At 45.6% G+C, this 19,686-nt stretch overlaps 1 protein-coding gene across 5 annotated transcripts in view; it reads right to left on the bottom strand.

Moving 5' to 3' along the window:
• farp1 (FERM, RhoGEF (ARHGEF) and pleckstrin domain protein 1 (chondrocyte-derived)) overlaps positions 1-19,686 on the bottom strand; it is a 236,747-nt gene that overhangs the window by 204,101 nt on the left and 12,960 nt on the right. For 3 of the 5 annotated variants that reach the window (XM_059970478.1, XM_059970479.1, XM_059970480.1), the window contains exon 2: positions 3,854-4,058. In XM_059970478.1, the coding sequence (XP_059826461.1) occupies positions 3,854-4,033 (180 nt within the window). In that variant the 5' untranslated portion in view covers positions 4,034-4,058. The remainder of the gene's footprint in view (positions 1-3,853; positions 4,059-19,686) is intronic. The other 2 variants (XM_059970481.1, XM_059970482.1) reach the window with 1 other exon arrangement.

The raw sequence follows: 19,686 nt of genomic DNA, 5'->3' as shown, positions 1-19,686 counted from the left end.
CCTTCCTATCTTGGCATCTGCCCCCTTCCTTTCTAGTCCCGATGAATAGTCTCGGCCTGAAACATCAGCTGTTATTCCCCTCCATAGAGGCATTCCCCTCCTGACCTGCTGTTCCTGTGGCATTGTGTATTTGGGGCTTCAGTTCGACTATTCAGTCTGAAGACATCCAGCCTACGCTGCAGCACTTCCTCAGTGCCAATAAACCTTCAGCACTGCCCTAGCGGCTAAAGAGCCCCAGGACAAATCCCAGTTCAAAAGCACCTAGAAACAGTTCCCAGTACTGTTATCACCACCTTGCCCACTTCAGGGTCTACGATTAATCTAGTATCACAGAGATTACTGTCCCGGCATTACATCAGAGAAATAACCCCATAAACACATCTCCTGAACCTCATTTCTCCAAACAAGTAACTTCTCCCCCACAGTTTCTAGCTTCCTGGTTTTCCACAGTGTTCCCAACAGGAGCCTATCTCCAACCATTGTAGAATGCAGGCATCCACCTTACCGAACAGGTTTTCCCAACCACCCACTTCTCTGCCGCACATTCCAGACGTAATAAATAGCTTGTGTCTAGCCAAGGGCTGCGGGCTACATTGCACTGGTTTATCACTACTGGGATTTCAATTAGTCCCAGGTTGCAAGATGAAAGATCTTTAAATTCTGTTTCTAAACCAGCTGTTGGAGGAGTCATGCTTTTCGGTATAAATTGGGTTATTAACATCACGTGTACTTTGCCTATATAAAGTTTTTCTATTGTAAATAATAGTAAAATTCTATTGTTGTATTTCTTTGTCCTCCCCATGTAAATGCCTACAAGAAAATGAATCTCAAAGTTGCATATGTTAACATATCGCATATTTATAGTACTTTGATAACAAATTTACTATGAAATTTACCAAGATACAGTGAAAATCTTGTACTGCAGATCAATTCATTACAATACTTTGAGGTAGTAAAAATAAAACAATAATAGAATGCAAAAAAGGGTAAAACAATAACAGAACGCAGAATAAAGTACAGTTACAGAGAAAGTGCAGTAAAGCTGCAAGATTTAGAGGTCAGAAGTCCAACTTATTGTACTGGGGAACCATTCCTTTTTCTTATGACAGCAGGGTCCTTGAACCTGTTTCTACGTGCTTTCAGACTTTTGCATCTTCTGCTGATGGGGGGGGGGGGGGAAAGGAGAGGATGCTCAGGGTGGGATTAGAGTGGTGTGATAGGTTAAGGAGCATGTTTAAGGGTTTGCTCAAGGGCCTACAGCAGGAGGTCCAAGCTGGGAAACCAGTCACTCTCCACTGCTGTGATGGGTCGTCACTGACCCCGCAATCATTAGTGATGCTTCACACTCCACAGATGCCCCCTCACCCAAATATCGAACGGATTGATGGACTTTAGACCTCACAGTCTACCTCATCGTGGCCCTTGCACCTTATTGTCTACCTGCACTGCACGTCCTCTGTAACTGTAGCACCTTATGCTACATTCAGTTTTGTTTTCCCTTCATCAGGACAGACGAAGGGGTCCCGGCCCGAAACGTCGACAGTGCTTCTCCCTATAGATGCTGTCTGGCCTGCTGTGTTCCACCAGCATTTTGTGTGTGATGCTTGAATTTCCAGCTTCTGCAGATTTCCTCGTGTTTGCCTTCTAAAGGCCATGTTTTTCACAGAATCAAAACACTTAACACTAGAAGGCATGCACTGAGCGCGAGAAGGGGCAAGTTCAAAGGAGATGAATGGGGAAGTTTTTCCCACACAGTGAGTGGTAGGTAGGTGGAGATATAGCCAGATACAACAGAGGTGTTAATGAGGCTTTCAGATAGGTACATATATGAGTAGAGAATGGAGGATATGTATAACGTGCAGGCAGTAGGGATTCGTTTATTTAGTCATTAGTCACGAGTTTAAGCAGTTCTACATTCTATCTACTTCTTTAAATACATAACTTCATAACCCTTGAAAACGGTAGAGAATTCCAGACACTTCCCTCCCTCTGCAAGTACTTCCTGTGTACTTTACTTTTAAATGATCACTTAATTACAGAAACCAGCTTCCCCTCCATGGACTCTGTCTACACCGCTTGTGGCATAATCAAAGACCCCGCCAACTCCGGATATTCTCTCTCCTCCCCTCTCCTACTGGGAGAAAGATACAAAGGCCTGAAAGTGCTCAACAACAACTTCTAGCCCACAGTTAAAAGACTATTGAATGGTTCCCCAATACAACAAGATAAGATTCCCACTCACAACCTGCCTCGTTATGGCCTTGCACCTTGTCTACCAGCACTACACTTTCTGTATTGCTGTTGCACTTTATTGTTATTGTTTTACCTTATTCTACACCAATGCCCTGTTGTAATGAATAGATCTGTACCAACAGCTTTTCACTGTACCTCTGTAGATGTGACATTAATAAACCAACACCAATAACTATGGCCCCTTCTTCAAGATGCTCACAGAGAATGGCCCCTCACAGACCACGTCCAATATGTTCATGAAGCTGCTATCTACATTAACCCCCTTTACCAGCACTTGGTCCTTAGATATCTAAGCAAGCACTTGAATCACTTTGTGAAGTGAAAGTAGAGAACTGGATTCATCATCATCAGATTCACCAATTTCAGATGAGCACCCAATCCAGTTTGTGATTCTCAGTCCCAGCATGTTCTCCATCCTATCATCTCTTCTGGTAACATCACACCTTACTCATCTCCTCATATTTATGTCTTCCCCAGATCTGCTATCTACTACTAACCAACAAAACCCACCATTTCATTCTCTTCTAACCTGCGCTTTGTCACAAGCCTTCCCTGCTGCTCTCTGTCTATCTGCCATTTACAAACCTTATTTATTTTCTAACACTTCTGGTAAAACTAAAGTAGCAGGATACTGGCCCATGTTCTTGCTCCATCACTCAATAAGCACCACTTTTATGCAAAATATTCCTAGATTCCCTGAATAACCAAAAGTCTTCCAAGCTCCGTTTTGAATACACTCAGCTGCTGAGCCTCCAGTACCTTTGGGTACAGAAGTCCAAGAGGAGAGGTGCACTGCAGAATATTGCAAAGATTTCTGAGTTAGTCCAGACCAAACCCACAGCCTCTGTCACTAGGGACGACAGCAGTACTGCAGGCTCCCCTCCCAGTTGCACACCATGCTGGCTAGGGAATACATCAACATTCCCCCCTCTTTGCTGGAAAGTCTCATGGAAATCCTACTCCACCACACCTTCACCAGAAGGACTACAAAGGTTCAAGAGGACAGCTTCCCAGCCACCTCCTCAAGGGCAACCAGGAACACTGTGACTCCTACAGCCTAACAATGGACAATCTCACTGTCCATTGTTAGTGAGAATGGACAATTCTCACTAACAATGTTAGGGGGGAAAAAAAAGACAATTATAGATTGCAACTAACCACAGCAGGAGATCAGTATCTCCAATACCAAAAACACAAGAGTAAATCAAAATGGTTCCAGAAGACTGACACATGAACCATAGGGCAGCTGCTGGGGGGGCTGGGGCTGGTGCTCCACTGTTCTACTTCTTGTGGTCCAATTAGCATCCACATCTTCACCTCCCTACTCCAAGAAGTCTTCTTGGGGATGCAACACAGATAACACTGCTTATATGTCTCGTTGACAAGCTGAAACGCACACAACCGCTCACTTCTTCAAGACAGACAGCGCACAAAGACCCGCGGAAAGCAGCCAGCAACAAGGGGCAGCTTCAGGCTGCTCCGCAACGCAGCAGGACAGAGCAACGCATCAAGAAAAATTTGGCACAACTTGGCAATGAAGAGGAGGGACAGGGACACGAGTCCCACTCCCTGAGGGGAGGGCTTGAGTATTTAACCTTACCGGAACTTCGTGCACCTCCTGGGTGTCATCCAGCATCTGAACCTTGATAGGGACGAGTTTACCAGAGGGAGAGTTGGGTGGTTTCTGCCCTGGTTCCAAGGTGCTGATGCCAGTGGTCTGCTGTCCCAGACGGGCACCGGGGCTCTGAAGCGGTTGGTGGGTCAGTTCCATGTCCGCCATGCTTCCAGTTCCAGTGCCCACACTACTGTGAGGGAAGACACAAAACATAAGTCATATGAGCATTTTAAGGCTATTCAGCCCATCATGTCTTCTCCATCATTGCATCATAGCAGATTTATTTTGTCTCTCAACCCCATTCTCCTGCTTTCTCCCTGTAACATTTGACTCACTTTCTAATCAAGAACCTATCAACTTCCGCTTTAACTGCATCCAATGATTTGGCATCTACAACCATCTGTTGCAATGAATTCCACAGTTTATCACCCACTGGCTAAAGAAATTCCTCATTACTTCCGTTCTAATAGGACGTCCCTCTATTCGGAGGCTGTACTGTCTGATCCTAGCCTCTCACACTATGGAAACTTCCTCTCCATGCTCACTGTATCTAGGCCTTTTAAAAGGAGCACTTTCACCACTCCGACTGCAAGGGGCAATGAGTAAGGGCTTGAAGCAGCAACCCCAAGAATAAATGGAAGCTGAAAGAGTGTATAGACGCCAAGCATCTTGCTGTTGACCTGTGGAACTAACCTACAGAGCAGGCAGACACAAATGGTTATGACAGTGGTGGACACAAAACGTTTCACTATAGTATTCAACAGCACAGACCGACGCAGCCATTTAGGCCTTCAGCGTTGTGCCAGTTTCTGCCCCTCCATGGCCTTCTCCTAACCCCAGTTCCTGTTCCTTTGTCTGCCGCATGCGTGCAGTTCCCCTTTACCGCTCGATTTTTGCCCTTGGGCCTTCTCTGTGAAGTTCCAGAGTCATACAGCATTAAAACAGGTCCTTCAGACACAAAGTGTCCACCAACTACCAAGTACCCACAGAGAATCAGAATCAGAGTTTATTATCACCGACGTATGTCATGAAACATGTTGTTTTGTGGCAGCAGAACAGTGCAAGACATAAAAACGACTTCAAGTTACAATCAGACAATAAATAGATAGATAAATAAATAATGGGAATGAGCAATAGCAAGGTTGGGTTCATGAACCATTCAGAAATCTGACGGTGTTGGGGAAGAAGCTGTTCCTAAACTATTGAGTGTGGGTCTTTAGGCTCCTGCACTCCTTCCCAATTGGTAATAATGAGAATAGGATATGTCCCGGACGGTGAGGGTCCTTAGTGATACCGCTTTCTTACACAAGGCCCTTCTAGTTCTCTCAGCGACCTCCTCCAGCCAGTGTCCTCTGACCACTGAACTTCCTGCCGGAGGAAATACTCTTCCTCCTTGATCCAGCAAAATCCCTTAACAGCTTGAACACCACTGATAAATCTTCCCTTACCCTTCTCTCCTCCGATTAGAACAACACCCAGTATCCGCAGCCTCTCCGGAACTGCAAAGGGATTCCAACTACAATTCCCACATTGAAGATGTGCCTTTAAGAACTGCTGAAGGATGTCCATGTGACAACTCCCAAATTTTTTTATCTCGTTTGCCTAACAGCTCAATACGTTTTCTGTTCTGTTTATTTAGCAGTAGTTCTCCTGATACCTGAAGGAATAAAAGAATAGTCAATGGGCTGACAAAGGATTCAACACCATAATCTCATCAGACCATCCAAGATGAGCTGAACTGAACTGGTGATTTTCTTTGTTTCGCATTGGTTCTTGTGACGTGGTACTGGTTACAGAGAACTTCATGGGGGAAATGATTAACAGAAAGGCCGATTTAACACATGCAGCCATTTGTAAAGCGGAACTTGAAGGGGGAACAGGAAATCTTCCTTTGTGTCTTTCTCTGAATTTCCAGCATCTGCAGAATCTCTTCTTTTTATAATCTTCCTTCAAAAGCAGGCAATGAAAAAGCAGATTATCATTCCCTGCCAACGAGTGTTAGTTACCAAGACCTGGTGTTTACTGTACATGCCCTGCCCAACATTAAACCCACAATCTATACCATAAAACAAATAAAAAACATCTTGTTATAATCACACTGCAGCACAGCTGTGCACAGATCAATGGCCATGTTCCCTACGTGACAACCATACTTGTCCTTCAAGCAACCACCAGGTGCGTTGGGAAGATTTGAGATAATTGTCAAAGGAACAATCTCCACACACTCAGAATCAGGTTAACTGTCACTGACACAAGTTGTGAACTTTGTCATTTTGTGGCAGCAGTACAGTGCAAGCATTACAAATTACTGTAAGTTACAAAAGTTAATAACAGTGGAAAAGAGGATTAGCAAGGTAAGGATCATGAACCATTCTGAAATCTGATGGTGGGGAAGAAGCTGTACCCAGAATGTTAAGTTTGGGTCTTCAGGCTTCTGTACCTCCTCCTTGATAGTAGTAATGAGAAAACTTCATGTTCCAGATGGTGAGGGCCCTCAGTGATGGATTCTGGCTTTTTGGGAACATGTCAGCCCTCTCCCACCTCTCTGCAATATCGTGTTTGTTCTGTCCCTTCCCCCTCTTAAGATCATATCTCAGACTCCTACGCTCCAAAGAATAAAGTCTTAGCCTGCCCAATCTCTCCCTATAACTTCGGCCCTCAAGTCCTGGTAATGTTCTCACAAATTTTTCCTGCACTCTTTCCAGCTTAACAGCATCAGGGTGAAGAAAACTACACAATACTCCTGTTAATGCAGCCTCAGCACCATCCTATCCAACTGCAACATCAAATTGGTAAATTGGCTTATCATTGCCACATGCACCAAGGCATGGTGAAAAACCAGTTTTGCATGTCATCCATACAGACCATTTCAATACAACAATACTTTGAGGCAGTGCAAGGGAGAACAATAAAAGAATGCAGAACAAGGTGTTACAGAGAAAGTTCAATGCAGTCAGTCCCAACTCCTATACTTAGTGGCCTGACCAATGAAAACCAACCAACGTGCCAAACACCATCTTTATCATTCCACCTGCGACACCACCTCCAGGGGAACCACTCGTTTGCACTGCTAGTGGCCTCTGTTCTACAACACTGTACAGGGCTCTGCAGTTCACTGTCAACATCCTATCCTGGTATTAAACTCCATTTGCCATTCCTCAGCCCACTTACCCAACTGATCAAAATCCCGCTGTACAACTTGATAACCTTCTTCTACAACACCGCCTGTACTAGTCTTAACCTTGATAAAAATGTTTCCCCACGGGCCGGAACAGAATAGTGCCATTGTGAAGAACATTAGCAGATGTAGGTCAGAGTTTGGCCAAATGTCTACAATGTGAAGGGGAGTACACCCCCAGTAGCAAATACATAAGACGTGAGTTTCTATAGCCACTTCATTATTGGGATTGGTTTACTTTGTCACATGTACCAAGATACAATGAAAAGCATGTCTTGCGTACTCCTCATACAGATCAAATCGTTACACAGTGCATTGAGGTAGAACAAGGTAAAACAATAATGGTGCAGAGTAAAGTGTTACAGCTATGGAGAAAGTGCAGTGCAGACAAACAATAAGATGCAAGGCAGATTGTAAAGTTGAGTCCATCTTATTGTACAAGAAGTCAGACCAAGAGTCTGATAAGAATGGAATAGAGTAACACACGCAAAATGCTGGAGGAACTCAGCAGGTCGGGCAGTGTGCATGGAGAGGAATGAACAGCTGATCCTTCTTTGGGACTGGGAAGGAAGAGGAAAGAAGCCACTGGGTATAGAAGCTGTCCATGCTATCACAGGCTTTTCTGCACAACATGAAACACAGCTGCCAATCCAGAAAAGCCAAGAATAGTGATTAAGGTGTTTAATCATTCCCATAACTGTAATACCGGGACAAGTCCTTTTCTATTTTGCAAGTTGTAAACTCTGCCATTTACATCATGGGCACTAGCCTTCCCAGTATCATAGAAACATAGAAAATCTACAGCACAATATAGGCCCATCAGCCCAGAAAGTTGTGCCAAACATGTCCCTACCTTAGAAATTGTTAGGCTTACCTGTAGCCCTCTATTTTTCTAAGCTCCATGTACATATCCAAGTGTTTTAAAAGACCCTATTGTATCTGCCTCCACCACCATTGCCGGCAGGCCATTCCATGCACTCACCACTCTGAGTAAAAAAACTTACCCCTGACATCTCCTCTGTACCTACTCACCAGCACCTAAACCCTCTTGTGGCAACCATTTCAGCCCTGGAAAAAAGCCTCTGACTATCCACACGATCAATGCCTCTCATCATCTTGTACAGTACACCTCTATCAGGTCACCTCTCATCCCAGACACTTTCAAAGGGTGATGCCTCAAAAAGGCAGCATCCATCATTAAGGACCCCCATCACCCAGGACATAACCTCTTCTCATTGCTAACATCAAGGAGGAGGCACAGGAGCCTGAAGACACACACTCAACATTTCAGGAACAGCTTCTTCCCCTCCACCATCAGATTTCCAAGTGGAAAATGAACCCATGAACACTACCTCAGTATTTTCCCTCTCTTTTTGCACTCCTTGCTTCAATTTTCTTTTATTTAATATATATCGCTTATTGTACTTTATAGTTATTTTATTATGCATTGCAATATACTGCTGCTGCAACAGAACAATTTTCACAACTGCCAGCAATATTAACCCTTACTCTGATTCAGACGGCCACCTCTTCCTCCAGAGGGGGAAGGGAACAAAATCTAAAGGAGGACGACCTGTTCACCCGCTGTGCATCACGGAAGGGGGTCAGACCATTGACTCAATACCTTACCCACCCTCTCCCAGCGAGCTAGCACAGGCCTCTGTGTCAATAGGGAGGTCAGAGATCAGCACCCTAACCACAGACCCCTCCCTGTTGATCAGATGAGCATTGGCTTGGTGTCCAGACTAACGGCCATGAAGGACCACCTTCTCACCACCAGCACCCATCTCCAGGTCCCGTCACAAGATCGAGCCACGGCGCCTCCAAGCTCCTGTGGCTGCGGAGGTCTTGAGGAACCTTAGATTTACTGACAGAGTGCTGGGGCTATCTCCTTTCAGCCACAGAGACTCAGGCACTGCCCATGTAGTCGGGTTGAATGCGGGACAGAGGAGTGGTCTGGAAAGCCAATGTGTTCCCGCAGGTCCGCGGTAGCTCTAACTGGGAGGTTTCCGTCCGACTGAAATTCTGACTGACAAGATAGTCTCCAACCCGTACTTACAGTTCCAGATCGACTCAAGGTGCTCTGCAGCTGATGAGCCTCTTATGGTGTGGCTATTGTCACAACGCAGGAAACGTGGCAGCCAGACCGTGCACAGGAAGATCCCTCAAATGACATTGAGTTCATGTACTTTATCCTGTGTCTGTTGAATATTGGCCAGTTCCCAGTAAAAATGTCCAAGGCTCGAATTCAACACAAAAATTCCACAACTATATTGGGAAGGGAGTTAACCCCATGTAAGATTTATACTGCAGCTTAGGTCAGTAAAGTCACTGTCCAATCATAACCACACTGGTTTGTGGGAGCTTACTGTGCACAAATTGTCACCATCTATCCCAGCTCAACAGCAGCTAATAGACTTCATCCAATTATTTCTCTGTCTGAGGCACACCACTAGAAAAGAGATTTTTAAGTCTTCCTTTTGATCAGTGCCCAGACATAAGGAACCTTTTATTCTATTCTTCACATAAATTACGGGTTTAAATCTGCCTGTGAAGCAAACATCTAGTGAATGGTGGGGCTTGTTCCTGCAACACTCCCTCTGTATAATGCAAATATAGAGGAGCACACTTCAACACAAACCCATTTTGGCTCTGTCCCTCGACCCAGCTCTACCTTCCAGCACAGTACCAATCGGAATTGTGTTCCCTCCCCAAGAGAAGCCACACCTCTGCAAAACCTCCCCAGCTCCCTCACATACAAAGTAGTACTGTTTGGAAATACAGCACGGTGACAGGTCACTGCGATGCAATGGGCCCAGGTCGCTCCTGTGACCAATTAACCTACTAAGCCGCATGTCTTTGGAATGCAGAAGGCAGAAATGGGAGCACGCAGAGGAACCACACGGGAAGAATGAACAAGCTCCTTACTGGAATTGAATCTGGATCGCTGGTGTGTTTTATAGTTCATCAAAGAAAAATCCCTTATGACAAATGGGACAAGGTTCAAAGACTGTGGCTGTGACATATCCAGTCATTGCAGTGTGTAGCATTTCCAGTAACTCTGAAGTAAAATACTACAAATGTTGGAAAACTGAAAACAAAATTACTCAGCAGGTCAGGCAGCATCCACAGAGAGAACAGCTTGAGGTCAATGACCTTTGTTCAGGTGTTTACAGGAGGTGTCAGAGGAAGATTTGTACAGAGTGGGTGCCGGTAGTGAATGATACAGTAGGGAAATTTTTAAGATTCTGATATATAGGAACATGGATGTAAGAAAAATGGAGCATTATGGGCTGTGCAGGATGAAAGAGTTATTGATTGTGGAGTGGATTTTAAAAAATGTAATTGGTCAGTTCAGAATAAGTGGGCCATAACAGTGTTGTACTGTTCTACGTTCGATAAATCTGAACAAGTTTTGGCTTCGAAGTACAAACAAACAGGGAGAGCGAAAAACCATAAACACAAGAAATGCTGGAAATCCCAAGTAACACAAACAAAATGCTGGCAGACTCAGCACAGCCGGGCAGCTTTGATGCAAATGACGGAACAGTCGATGTTTCTGGTCAAGACCCTTCTCCAGGACAGGGTGAGGGTGCACTTCAGGAACAGCTTCTTCCCTTCTGCCATCAGATTTCTGAACGGCCCACGAATACTACCCTTATTATTCATCTTCTACACTTTTTTTAAAAAAATACAACTTAGTAATTTTGCTACCAAACAACAAATTTCAGAACACACGACAGTGATAATAAATATGATTCTGATTCTGACAGCACGGAGACTTGGAGGAAGTAAATGATTGAGTAGCAGTGGTGTTGGCTGAGGAAGGGTTAAAGTGGGGTAAACAACAAACCAGGAGATGAATGAAATCTGGAATACTAGGAAATGAGAACAAAATGTTGGAAACATGAGCTACAAGGCTGGAATTATTGATAACGTTGAATTTGTACATTCAAAATTAACTCAATCTCTCGATCTACCTTACATCTTATTGGATTCAAAAGGATTCAAAGTACATTTGAGTATGTATGAACTATACAACCCTAAGATTTGTCTTCCCCACAGACAGCCACTAAACAAAATAAATCATCGAACCTGTTAACCCGTTCAAAGTAAAACATTAACGTCCCCCCCCCCCCCCAGCAAGCAAACTATCGCGTACCTGCATTGCACGGTCTCTGTAACTGCATCCTGTCATTGCTTTTCATTTTATATGACCTTGATGGTCTTATGGACAGATCGATTTGTCTGGATGGCACACAAACAAAAGCTTTTCACTGCACGTGACGAAAATAGACTCATTCGTTCTGGGAGGCTGTGACGTGCCAAGTTAGAAGATGAGGTGCTACTTTCTCAAGCTGATGTTAACACTCATTATTACATTGCTGAAGATGGAGTCCAAACCAGCGAGTTTTTAAAATCCACTCTTCGAAGGACACAGCTGAAGACTGGGACATCCCTGTTACAGCTGAGGGAGTGAAGTCCCACTGTTATCCAAGCTCCATCTAAGCTGGGCTATCAACTTTAGATACAGGGAGAAAATTCCCTGCATCTAAGCTCAATGAAGGCAGGCTCAGCAGTCAGTCACTTTCACATTGAGTTGCTACTTCTGCATTACCTAATCACACAGACTTCTGATCCAGATGCAAGTTCAAATCGCATCACAGCAGCTGGTATCGGAACTGGTGAACACAGAATTACTGGATTGGCATGAAAACCCTTCTGGTTCACTGATAATCATCAAGAAAGGAATCTACTGTCTTTATCCATAAGACCATTAAACATAGGAGCAGAGTCAGGTCATTTGCCTTATTGTGTCTGCTCTGTCGTTAGATCTTGGCTAATTTATTATCCCTCTCAACCCCATTCTTCTTCCTTCTCTCCATAACCTTTGACGCCCCTACTAATCAAGAACCTATCAACTTCCACTTTCAATATATCCAATGACTTGGCCTTCACAACCATCTGTGGCACTGAATTCCTTAGATTCACCACACTCTGGATGAAGAAATTCCTCTTCATCTCTGTTCTAAGGTGACATCATTCTATTCTGAAACTGTGCCCTCTGGTCCGAGGCTCTCCCACGATTGGAAACATTCTTTTCACATTCACTATCAGGTCTTACAATATTCAGCAGGTTTCAATGAGATATCCCCCTCCCCCACCCCATTCTTCTAAACTCCTGTGATTGCAGACCCAGAGCCATCAAATAATCCTTGTACTTAAACCTTTTCATTCTCATGAATATCTTCTGGATCCTCTCCAATGTCAGCACATCCTTTTTTTAGATGTGGGGCCAGAAACTGCTCACTGCACTCCAAACGTGGTTGGGCCCAGGCCTTATAAATCCTCAGCATTACATCCTTGCTTTTATATTCTAGTCCTCTTGGAATGAATGCTAACACTGCATTTGCCTTTCTTACCACTGACTCAAAGTGCAAGTTAAGCTTTAGTTCAAGTTCAAGCCTAATTTTTATTCAACCATACACACACTTATATATATTATTTTTTTGTGGGACTGTACATTTACTGCTGTCTTATATGAGCCTCCACAGTTCTAAGTGTGACTGTTGGCACTATGTTTTGCACCTTGGCCCTGGGCGAAGGCTGTGTGGTTTGACTGTATTTATGGGTATTCATGCTTTGCTGAATGAAAATTAGGCATATGGATATACACAGTACCCTAAGACACTGACTGACATGGTGCTTGGGTGTTATCAATAAGAACAAGTGGCTGTCAGCAGACCGCAAATGAATGTAGGCGTGCATGCAATCCAGAGTTTCCTCCGAGCGAACACAAACGCAGCACTTAGGGGAGGGGCCCGGCCCAACACAGTGTGAAGCCTCATTACACCACCAGTGGCATCTCCTCTCCTGGACTGCTGCCTGCAGCTTGAGGCCGAGTCCTCCCTATAACCAAGGCCACACAGCTCCCCTGACATCTGTCTCACCAATAAACAAGGGAAATGGACTTGTGTTATTTTACGTTACCAACGTCCAAAAGGATATTGCAATCACAAGAGAAACACCCAAGACAATCGCCCACTGTCAGACTGTACCAACCCCGATGTCTTTCTGTGGCAGGCAGTAGCATGGTCCGTACCAAGTCAGAGGCAGACCTGCTGTTCTTGAAGTCCTTAATGTCCAACATTGTCTCACGATCGTGAAAAAAGACGTTTAAAAAAGACAAAAAACACCTTTGCTTGGCTCCGGAGAGGTTGGTAAGTACAAATGCACCACCGTCTTAATGGGAGCCCCAGGGAATCCTGCAGTAGGATTCTGGATTCTATCTGCACTTCTGATTTCTGAATTTACTCCCTTTTAGAAAATAGTCTATGCCTGTATTCCTTCTGCCAAAAGAGCAAGACCAGACCATACACTTCCCTACACTGTTTATATCCAGTTTGTATGTGATTCCTGACCCACAACTATATAATCCATTAAACCACTCTGTTCAGTGGCAATTAAGGATTGTTAATAAGTGCCTGCATTGCAAATTATGTCAACACCTGGTTAACAATTAAAACTTCACCCTTGATCTCTGCATGGAAGTAAAGCAATTCCACTCCAATTCCAGCTACAAGTTCACAGATGGTACCATCAAAGTAGTCCAGATCTCAAACAATGTCAGGACAGAGTACAGAAGGGAGACAGAGAGCCTAATGGCATCGTATCAAAACAGCCTTTACCTTGATGACAGACAAAAAAGATGGTCATTGACTTCAGGAAGCGAAGCAGAGTACAAACCCATCAATATCAATACAAAGGTTTAGAGCTCCAGATTCCTAGGTGTAAAAATCATCAAAAAATTGTCCTGGCAAAACCATGTAGACACTATGGCCAAGGAAGTACCCCTACTTCCTCAGAAGGCCAAGGAAATTTGGCATGTCCCCAATAACCTTCACCAATTTTTACAGGTTCATCACAGAAAGCCTCCTATCCAGAGACACCATTGCTTGGAGTGGCAACTGCTGTCTGTGACCTCAGGAAATTGCCGAGAATTGTGAGCTCAGCCCAGTCCATCGCACAAACCAGCCCACATAATCAAAGACCCTGCCCACCCCAGTGACTCTCTCTCTCTCTTCTCCTCTTCCATTGAACAGAAGATATAGAAATCTGAGAGCATGTGCCACCAGACCCAAGGGCAGCTTCTATCACGCTGTTATTAAATTCTTGAACTTGACCTCTATAACGATAAAGATGAACACTTGATCTTGCAATCTACCTTAATAAACCTTATCGTCTAGCTGCACTACACTTCATCTCCAACTGTAATGCTATAATCTGCACTCTGCTAGTACCTTTGGTACTACCTCCATTCCATACCCAACTATATTATCTGTCCAGATGTCACAAAGAAACGTTTCACTGTTCCTCAGTACCTGTGAGAATAATAAACCAGTTATCAACAGCAAGGACACTGGTGGCAAACGTGGACCTATCTATGATAAGCATCACAATATGTTTGAAGTATTTCACAAAATCAGTGAGTAAAGTTACCGGGAATGTTTTACGGTATTAATCCATTTCTGATACTAATGGGTGGAGGGGTGAAGATGCATCTCTACCAAAGGAGGTGTAAGGCGCTCCTTCCCTCCACTAGCCTGCAGGTCACCCTTGGGCAAGGTATAGTACCTGCTTGCCCCCCCACACACACTGACCACCCCAGATCAGGGCCACGTGAAGCCATGGGAGATGGTGGTGGACAGTCGTATGAGCAGCTGGAGTACATCACAAGTCCTGCTGGTGCAATCACTGACGGCAGGCAGACAATCTCTGAAGAGTATTGGTAATGACTGGGGTCACCCGTCTTGTAAAGACACTGCCCAGAAGAAGGCAATTGCAAACCACTTCTGAAGAAAAATTTGCCAAGAGCAATTATGGTCATGGAAAGACCATGATCACCCAACGCATACAACATGGCACATAACAAATAGACATTAGATTCAAATTGGGTTCTAAAGTCTTGGCTTGTTTGCTAATTAGACTATTTGCATTTATATAGAACCTGTAAGGTAGCTTCAGAGGACCACTAGCAGTCGTTTCCCTCTCACAGCCATGACCCTGGAAACAGGCAGGGAACAAGGCTGTGTGCTTGGCGCCTGCTGCTTATAGCTATGCTGAATTGGACGGCATCCAGTTCACTTCGTCCAAGTCACATTTAACTAAGTCTTTGTACCATTCCTAAGCTGTTCTGAATGCTCCAATTTATTTCAATAATATAATGCTCGTTTATTAAAAGAATCATTTTCTCACAGCTTTAGACATTTTGTAAGTCGTAACACTCACATACACACCTACTGGATGGACGGATTCCAACACAGGAGCCTGCAATTTAGCCCATTACGCTGGTGCTGGATCTCCGAGGAGCTCTCAGGTTAGTCACAACCCCTGCTCTTTTCCCTCTGCCACAGTTCAGGGCTGCCCTTGCTGCTCCAAGTCTGAAGGACACAGATCAGCACAGGAACAGACCTTTCAACCCACAAAACCTACGCTGTACATGATACTCTCTTCTGCTTGCATGTGATCGATCCAATCCCTACGTCTATTCTGTGTACCACGTTCTAGTATTGTATCTACTTCCACCACTACCACCAGCACCCACCATTCTGAGAATAAAAAAATTTCCCCCGCACATCCCCTTTAAACTTTCCTTCTTTTACCTTAAAGCTGTGCCCTCTAGTATTCAACATTTTCCCACTGGGTAAAAGATTTTGTTTACCCTATACATGCCTCACATACTTCATTCAACTTCCATCAAGTCAGCTCTCAGGCTCCGCTGCTCCAGAGAAAACAACCCAAGGTTGTCCGGTCCTTCCTGACAGCTCATACCCTCTAATCCAGGCAACATCTTGGTGTCCCTCTTCCACACCCTCTCCAATCCTTCCCTGTGGTGAGATGACTAGAAATACACCACAATACTCCAAGTGCAGCCGAGGTGAACTTTACTTTTGCAACTATAACACGGTTTCCTGACTCTAATACACATTGCTCCCAGTGATGAAGGTAAGCATGCCACACGCCCTCTGAGGGCTGACATACACACCTACACATTTCAAAGGTTGAAGGTTCACATCCCACCCCAGACTGAAGGGGTGGGATGTGAACTGCAGTGCAATTGGAGTCTTATCTGCTCTCTCAGGAGACAAGTTGGTCAGAAGGTTAATTGCCCCCTGTAAAGTCTGCGTGCCTGGTAGAGTTGTTGGGAATACAAGGATGGTAAAATGGGATAAATGCAACTGTGCACTCGACGGCTGGAAAAACACAAAATGCTGGAGGAACTCAACAGGTCAGGCAGCATCTGCGGAGGGAAATTAACAGCTGACATTTGAGACCAACTGGACTGAAAGAGAGAAGGGAGACAGCCAATATAAAGAGGTGTGGGGAAGGGCTGGAGCAAGAGCTGATGGGTGATAGGCCTTATTTCCATTCCCCATTCTGTTTAACTCTAACCCCTTTGCCACCCTCACCCAACAGCTCTCTATGGTTTCCATTTATTCCCGCTAGATTCTTTCTTCTTCAGCCTTTTACCACTTCTTATTTCATCCCCCCCTTCCCCTCCCACTGCAACCTGGTCTCAACTATCACCTGCCAGCTTGTACTCCTTCTCCTCCGCTCACTTTCTTATTGAGATGGCTGCCCCCACTTCTTTTCCCATCCTAATGAAGGGTCTCGGCCCAAAACATCAATTGTCTATTCTGCTCGATAAACGTCGTCTGGCCGGGGGTGGGGGGGGAAGAGAGAGGGGGGGAAGAGAGAGGGGGGGAAGAGAGAGGGGGGGAAGAGAGAGGGGGGGAAGAGAGAGGGGGGGAAGAGAGAGGGGGGGAAGAGAGAGGGGGGGAAGAGAGAGGGGGGGAAGAGAGAGGGGGGGAAGAGAGAGGGGGGGAAGAGAGAGGGGGGGAAGAGAGAGGGGGGGTAGAGAGAGGGGGGGAAGAGAGAGGGGGGGAAGAGAGAGGGGGGGAAGAGAGAGGGGGGGAAGAGAGAGGGGGGAAGAGAGAGGGGGGGAAGAGAGAGGGGGGGAAGAGAGAGGGGGGAAAGAGAGAGGGGGAAAGAGAGAGGGGGAAAGAGAGAGGGGGGAAAGAGAGAGGGGGGAAAGAGAGAGGGGGGAAAGAGAGAGGGGGGAAAGAGAGAGGGGGGAAAGAGAGAGGGGGAAAGAGAGAGGGGGAAAGAGAGAGAGTGAGTGTGTGAGTGTGAGTGTGAGCGTGAGTGTGAGCGTGAGAGAGAGTGAGTGTGAGTGTGAGTGTGTGTGTGTGTGTTTGTTTGTTTCTCAGGTGACGGGTGGATCCAGACGATGAGGAGTGAAGTGATAGGCAGATGGAGGAGAGGAGACTGGGAGATGGAGCGTGGAACCAGATCCGGGGTGTGGGGAGGGCAGATGGGAATGGGAGGAGGAGTGGAAGGGAATAGGATGAAGGGGGCTGGGATGGGTGCCGGAGGATCTGAGTAGATGAAGGCGAGGAAGAAAAGGAACAGAGGAGAGAGCAGTAGTTGGAAAACTGGTGTCCAGTCCACTGGAATGTGGTGTAATACTAGATACTTGATGGGTGCTATGAACTTGGAGAGCTGAAGGCCTGTGCTGTGTAACTCCACAAACGACTTACCACCACAGGAAGCCAGGCAACTTTTACCCAAAACCCAAATGGTTTCTGCTGCACTTGCTGACTACAGGGTCTCCAACAGCACCTATAATTGAACATAGCTCCACGGCACTTCCCAAAAGGCCTCAGGCTAAGGCACCACATAAACGCAATTCACCTCTAAGATCCTTCAAATCATTAACCTGTTGAGGGCTCCTGCAGGCAGGTCAGGCAGCGAATGCCAGATCACCCAACTCACTGTGGAGAAACATTCCCTGCAGAGCGGCACTGTTCTCTGTGCCCTCCCAACCACTGGTACGTGGCTGTGTTGTCATACAGTCAACGGAAACAGGCCCTTCTCTCCACTCACCTATCTATACTAACCCCACTTTTGCAGTATTATCTTTCTCACTTGTAGCAACTTTTCTTTTTAATGTCTTGCGCTGAGCTGCTGCTCCAAAACAACAAATTTCAAGACGTATGTCTGCGATAATAAACTTGATTTTGATGCAGTGAACGAGATGGTTACCTCTAGGGTGCCCCAGTTTCCAACCGCATTCCAACGACAAAGGTAAAGATTAACTTTATTTGTCACATGTACCGTCTTGAGCAAAAATCCTAGGCTCATATATATAGTTATAATGCTGAAGACCTTTGTACAGTATTGTACATTTCCAGTTACCAAATGACACTTAATATGACTGAGATAATACCAAGTGAAGTGCTCTTATTTCAGTTTCCCAGTCACCTTCTTATTTTAACCAATACACTGCACTGTGCAAAATTCTCTGGCACTCTTGCAATATATATGTACCGAAGACTTTTGCAATGTTCTCTACATCAAAACATACAGTGAAATGTGTTGTTTGCATCAACAACCAACACCGTCCAAGGATGTGCTGGGGGCAGCCCACAAGAGTTGCCATGGTTACTAACCTGTACACCTTTGGAACGTGGGTGGAAACCAGAGCACCCAGAGGAAACCCATGCGGAGAAAACGTGCAAACTCCTTACCAACAGCGGGCCGGGGAATTGAACTCCCATCGCTAGCACTGTAAAGCGCGACGCTAGCCACTACACTCCTCTTCCACCCATAGATGTGTAGTGTGTGGGTGTCTGTTAGTCTTGATAGACCATGGATTTGCACCTTGGAAAGTTTCCAGGGCGCAGGCCTTGGCAGGGATGTATGGAAGACCAGCAGTTGCCCATGCTGCAAGTCTCCCCTCTCCACGCCACCGACGTTGTCCAAGGGAAGGGCATTAGGACCCATACAGCTTGGCACCGGTGTCGTCACAGAGCAATGTGTGGTTAAGTGCCTTGCTCAAGGACACACACGCAGCCTCAGCCAAGGCTCGAACTAGCAACCTTCAGATCACCAGACGAACACCTTAACCACTTGGTCACACGCCAACACACCACCCATAGATATACGGGTAAGCGTTAGCGATAGCAAGCTGTGAAGATATGAATCTGGCGACACTTGTGGGCTGCCCCCAGCACATCCCTGGACGGTGTTGGTTGTTGATGCAAACAATGCATTTCACTGTATGTATTGATGTACATGTGACAAATAAAGCTCATCTTATAGACTTGGGACGTCCTGTTGCAGCCGAACAAAACATTGGTCAGACCAGATTCTTAAAGGCTCCCATCAGCTCCTGCCAGATTTGACCCCCTCACCCACACACACTTGGGGTAATTTACAGCAGCTGTTTAACCTGCATGTCTTTGGGAAGTGGGAGGAAACCCATGCAGTCACAGGGAGAACATACGAACTCTACACGGATAGCATTGGAGGTCAGGACTGAACTTGGCTCTCTGCAGCCATTGAGCAGCAACTCTACCAATTGCGAGCCCACATCGCTCGGTACAATGAGGGTGAGATGGAGACACAAGGGACTGCAGATACTGGAATCGGGAGCGACAAACAAGAGCTCCAACATAGACAGGATCTCCTGGTGACCACCCATTTCAACGCCACCTCCTGTTCCCAAACCGACTTGCCTATCCACAGCCCCCTCTACTGTCACTATGAGGCCGAGGCCCAGACAGAGAAGCAATAC

This window comes from Hypanus sabinus, chromosome 5 (genome assembly GCF_030144855.1).
Source record: "Hypanus sabinus isolate sHypSab1 chromosome 5, sHypSab1.hap1, whole genome shotgun sequence".
NCBI classification, from domain to species: Eukaryota; Metazoa; Chordata; class Chondrichthyes; order Myliobatiformes; family Dasyatidae; genus Hypanus; species Hypanus sabinus.
Note: the sequence above shows the minus strand (reverse complement) of the source record. Positions and strands in the feature narration are given on the sequence as shown.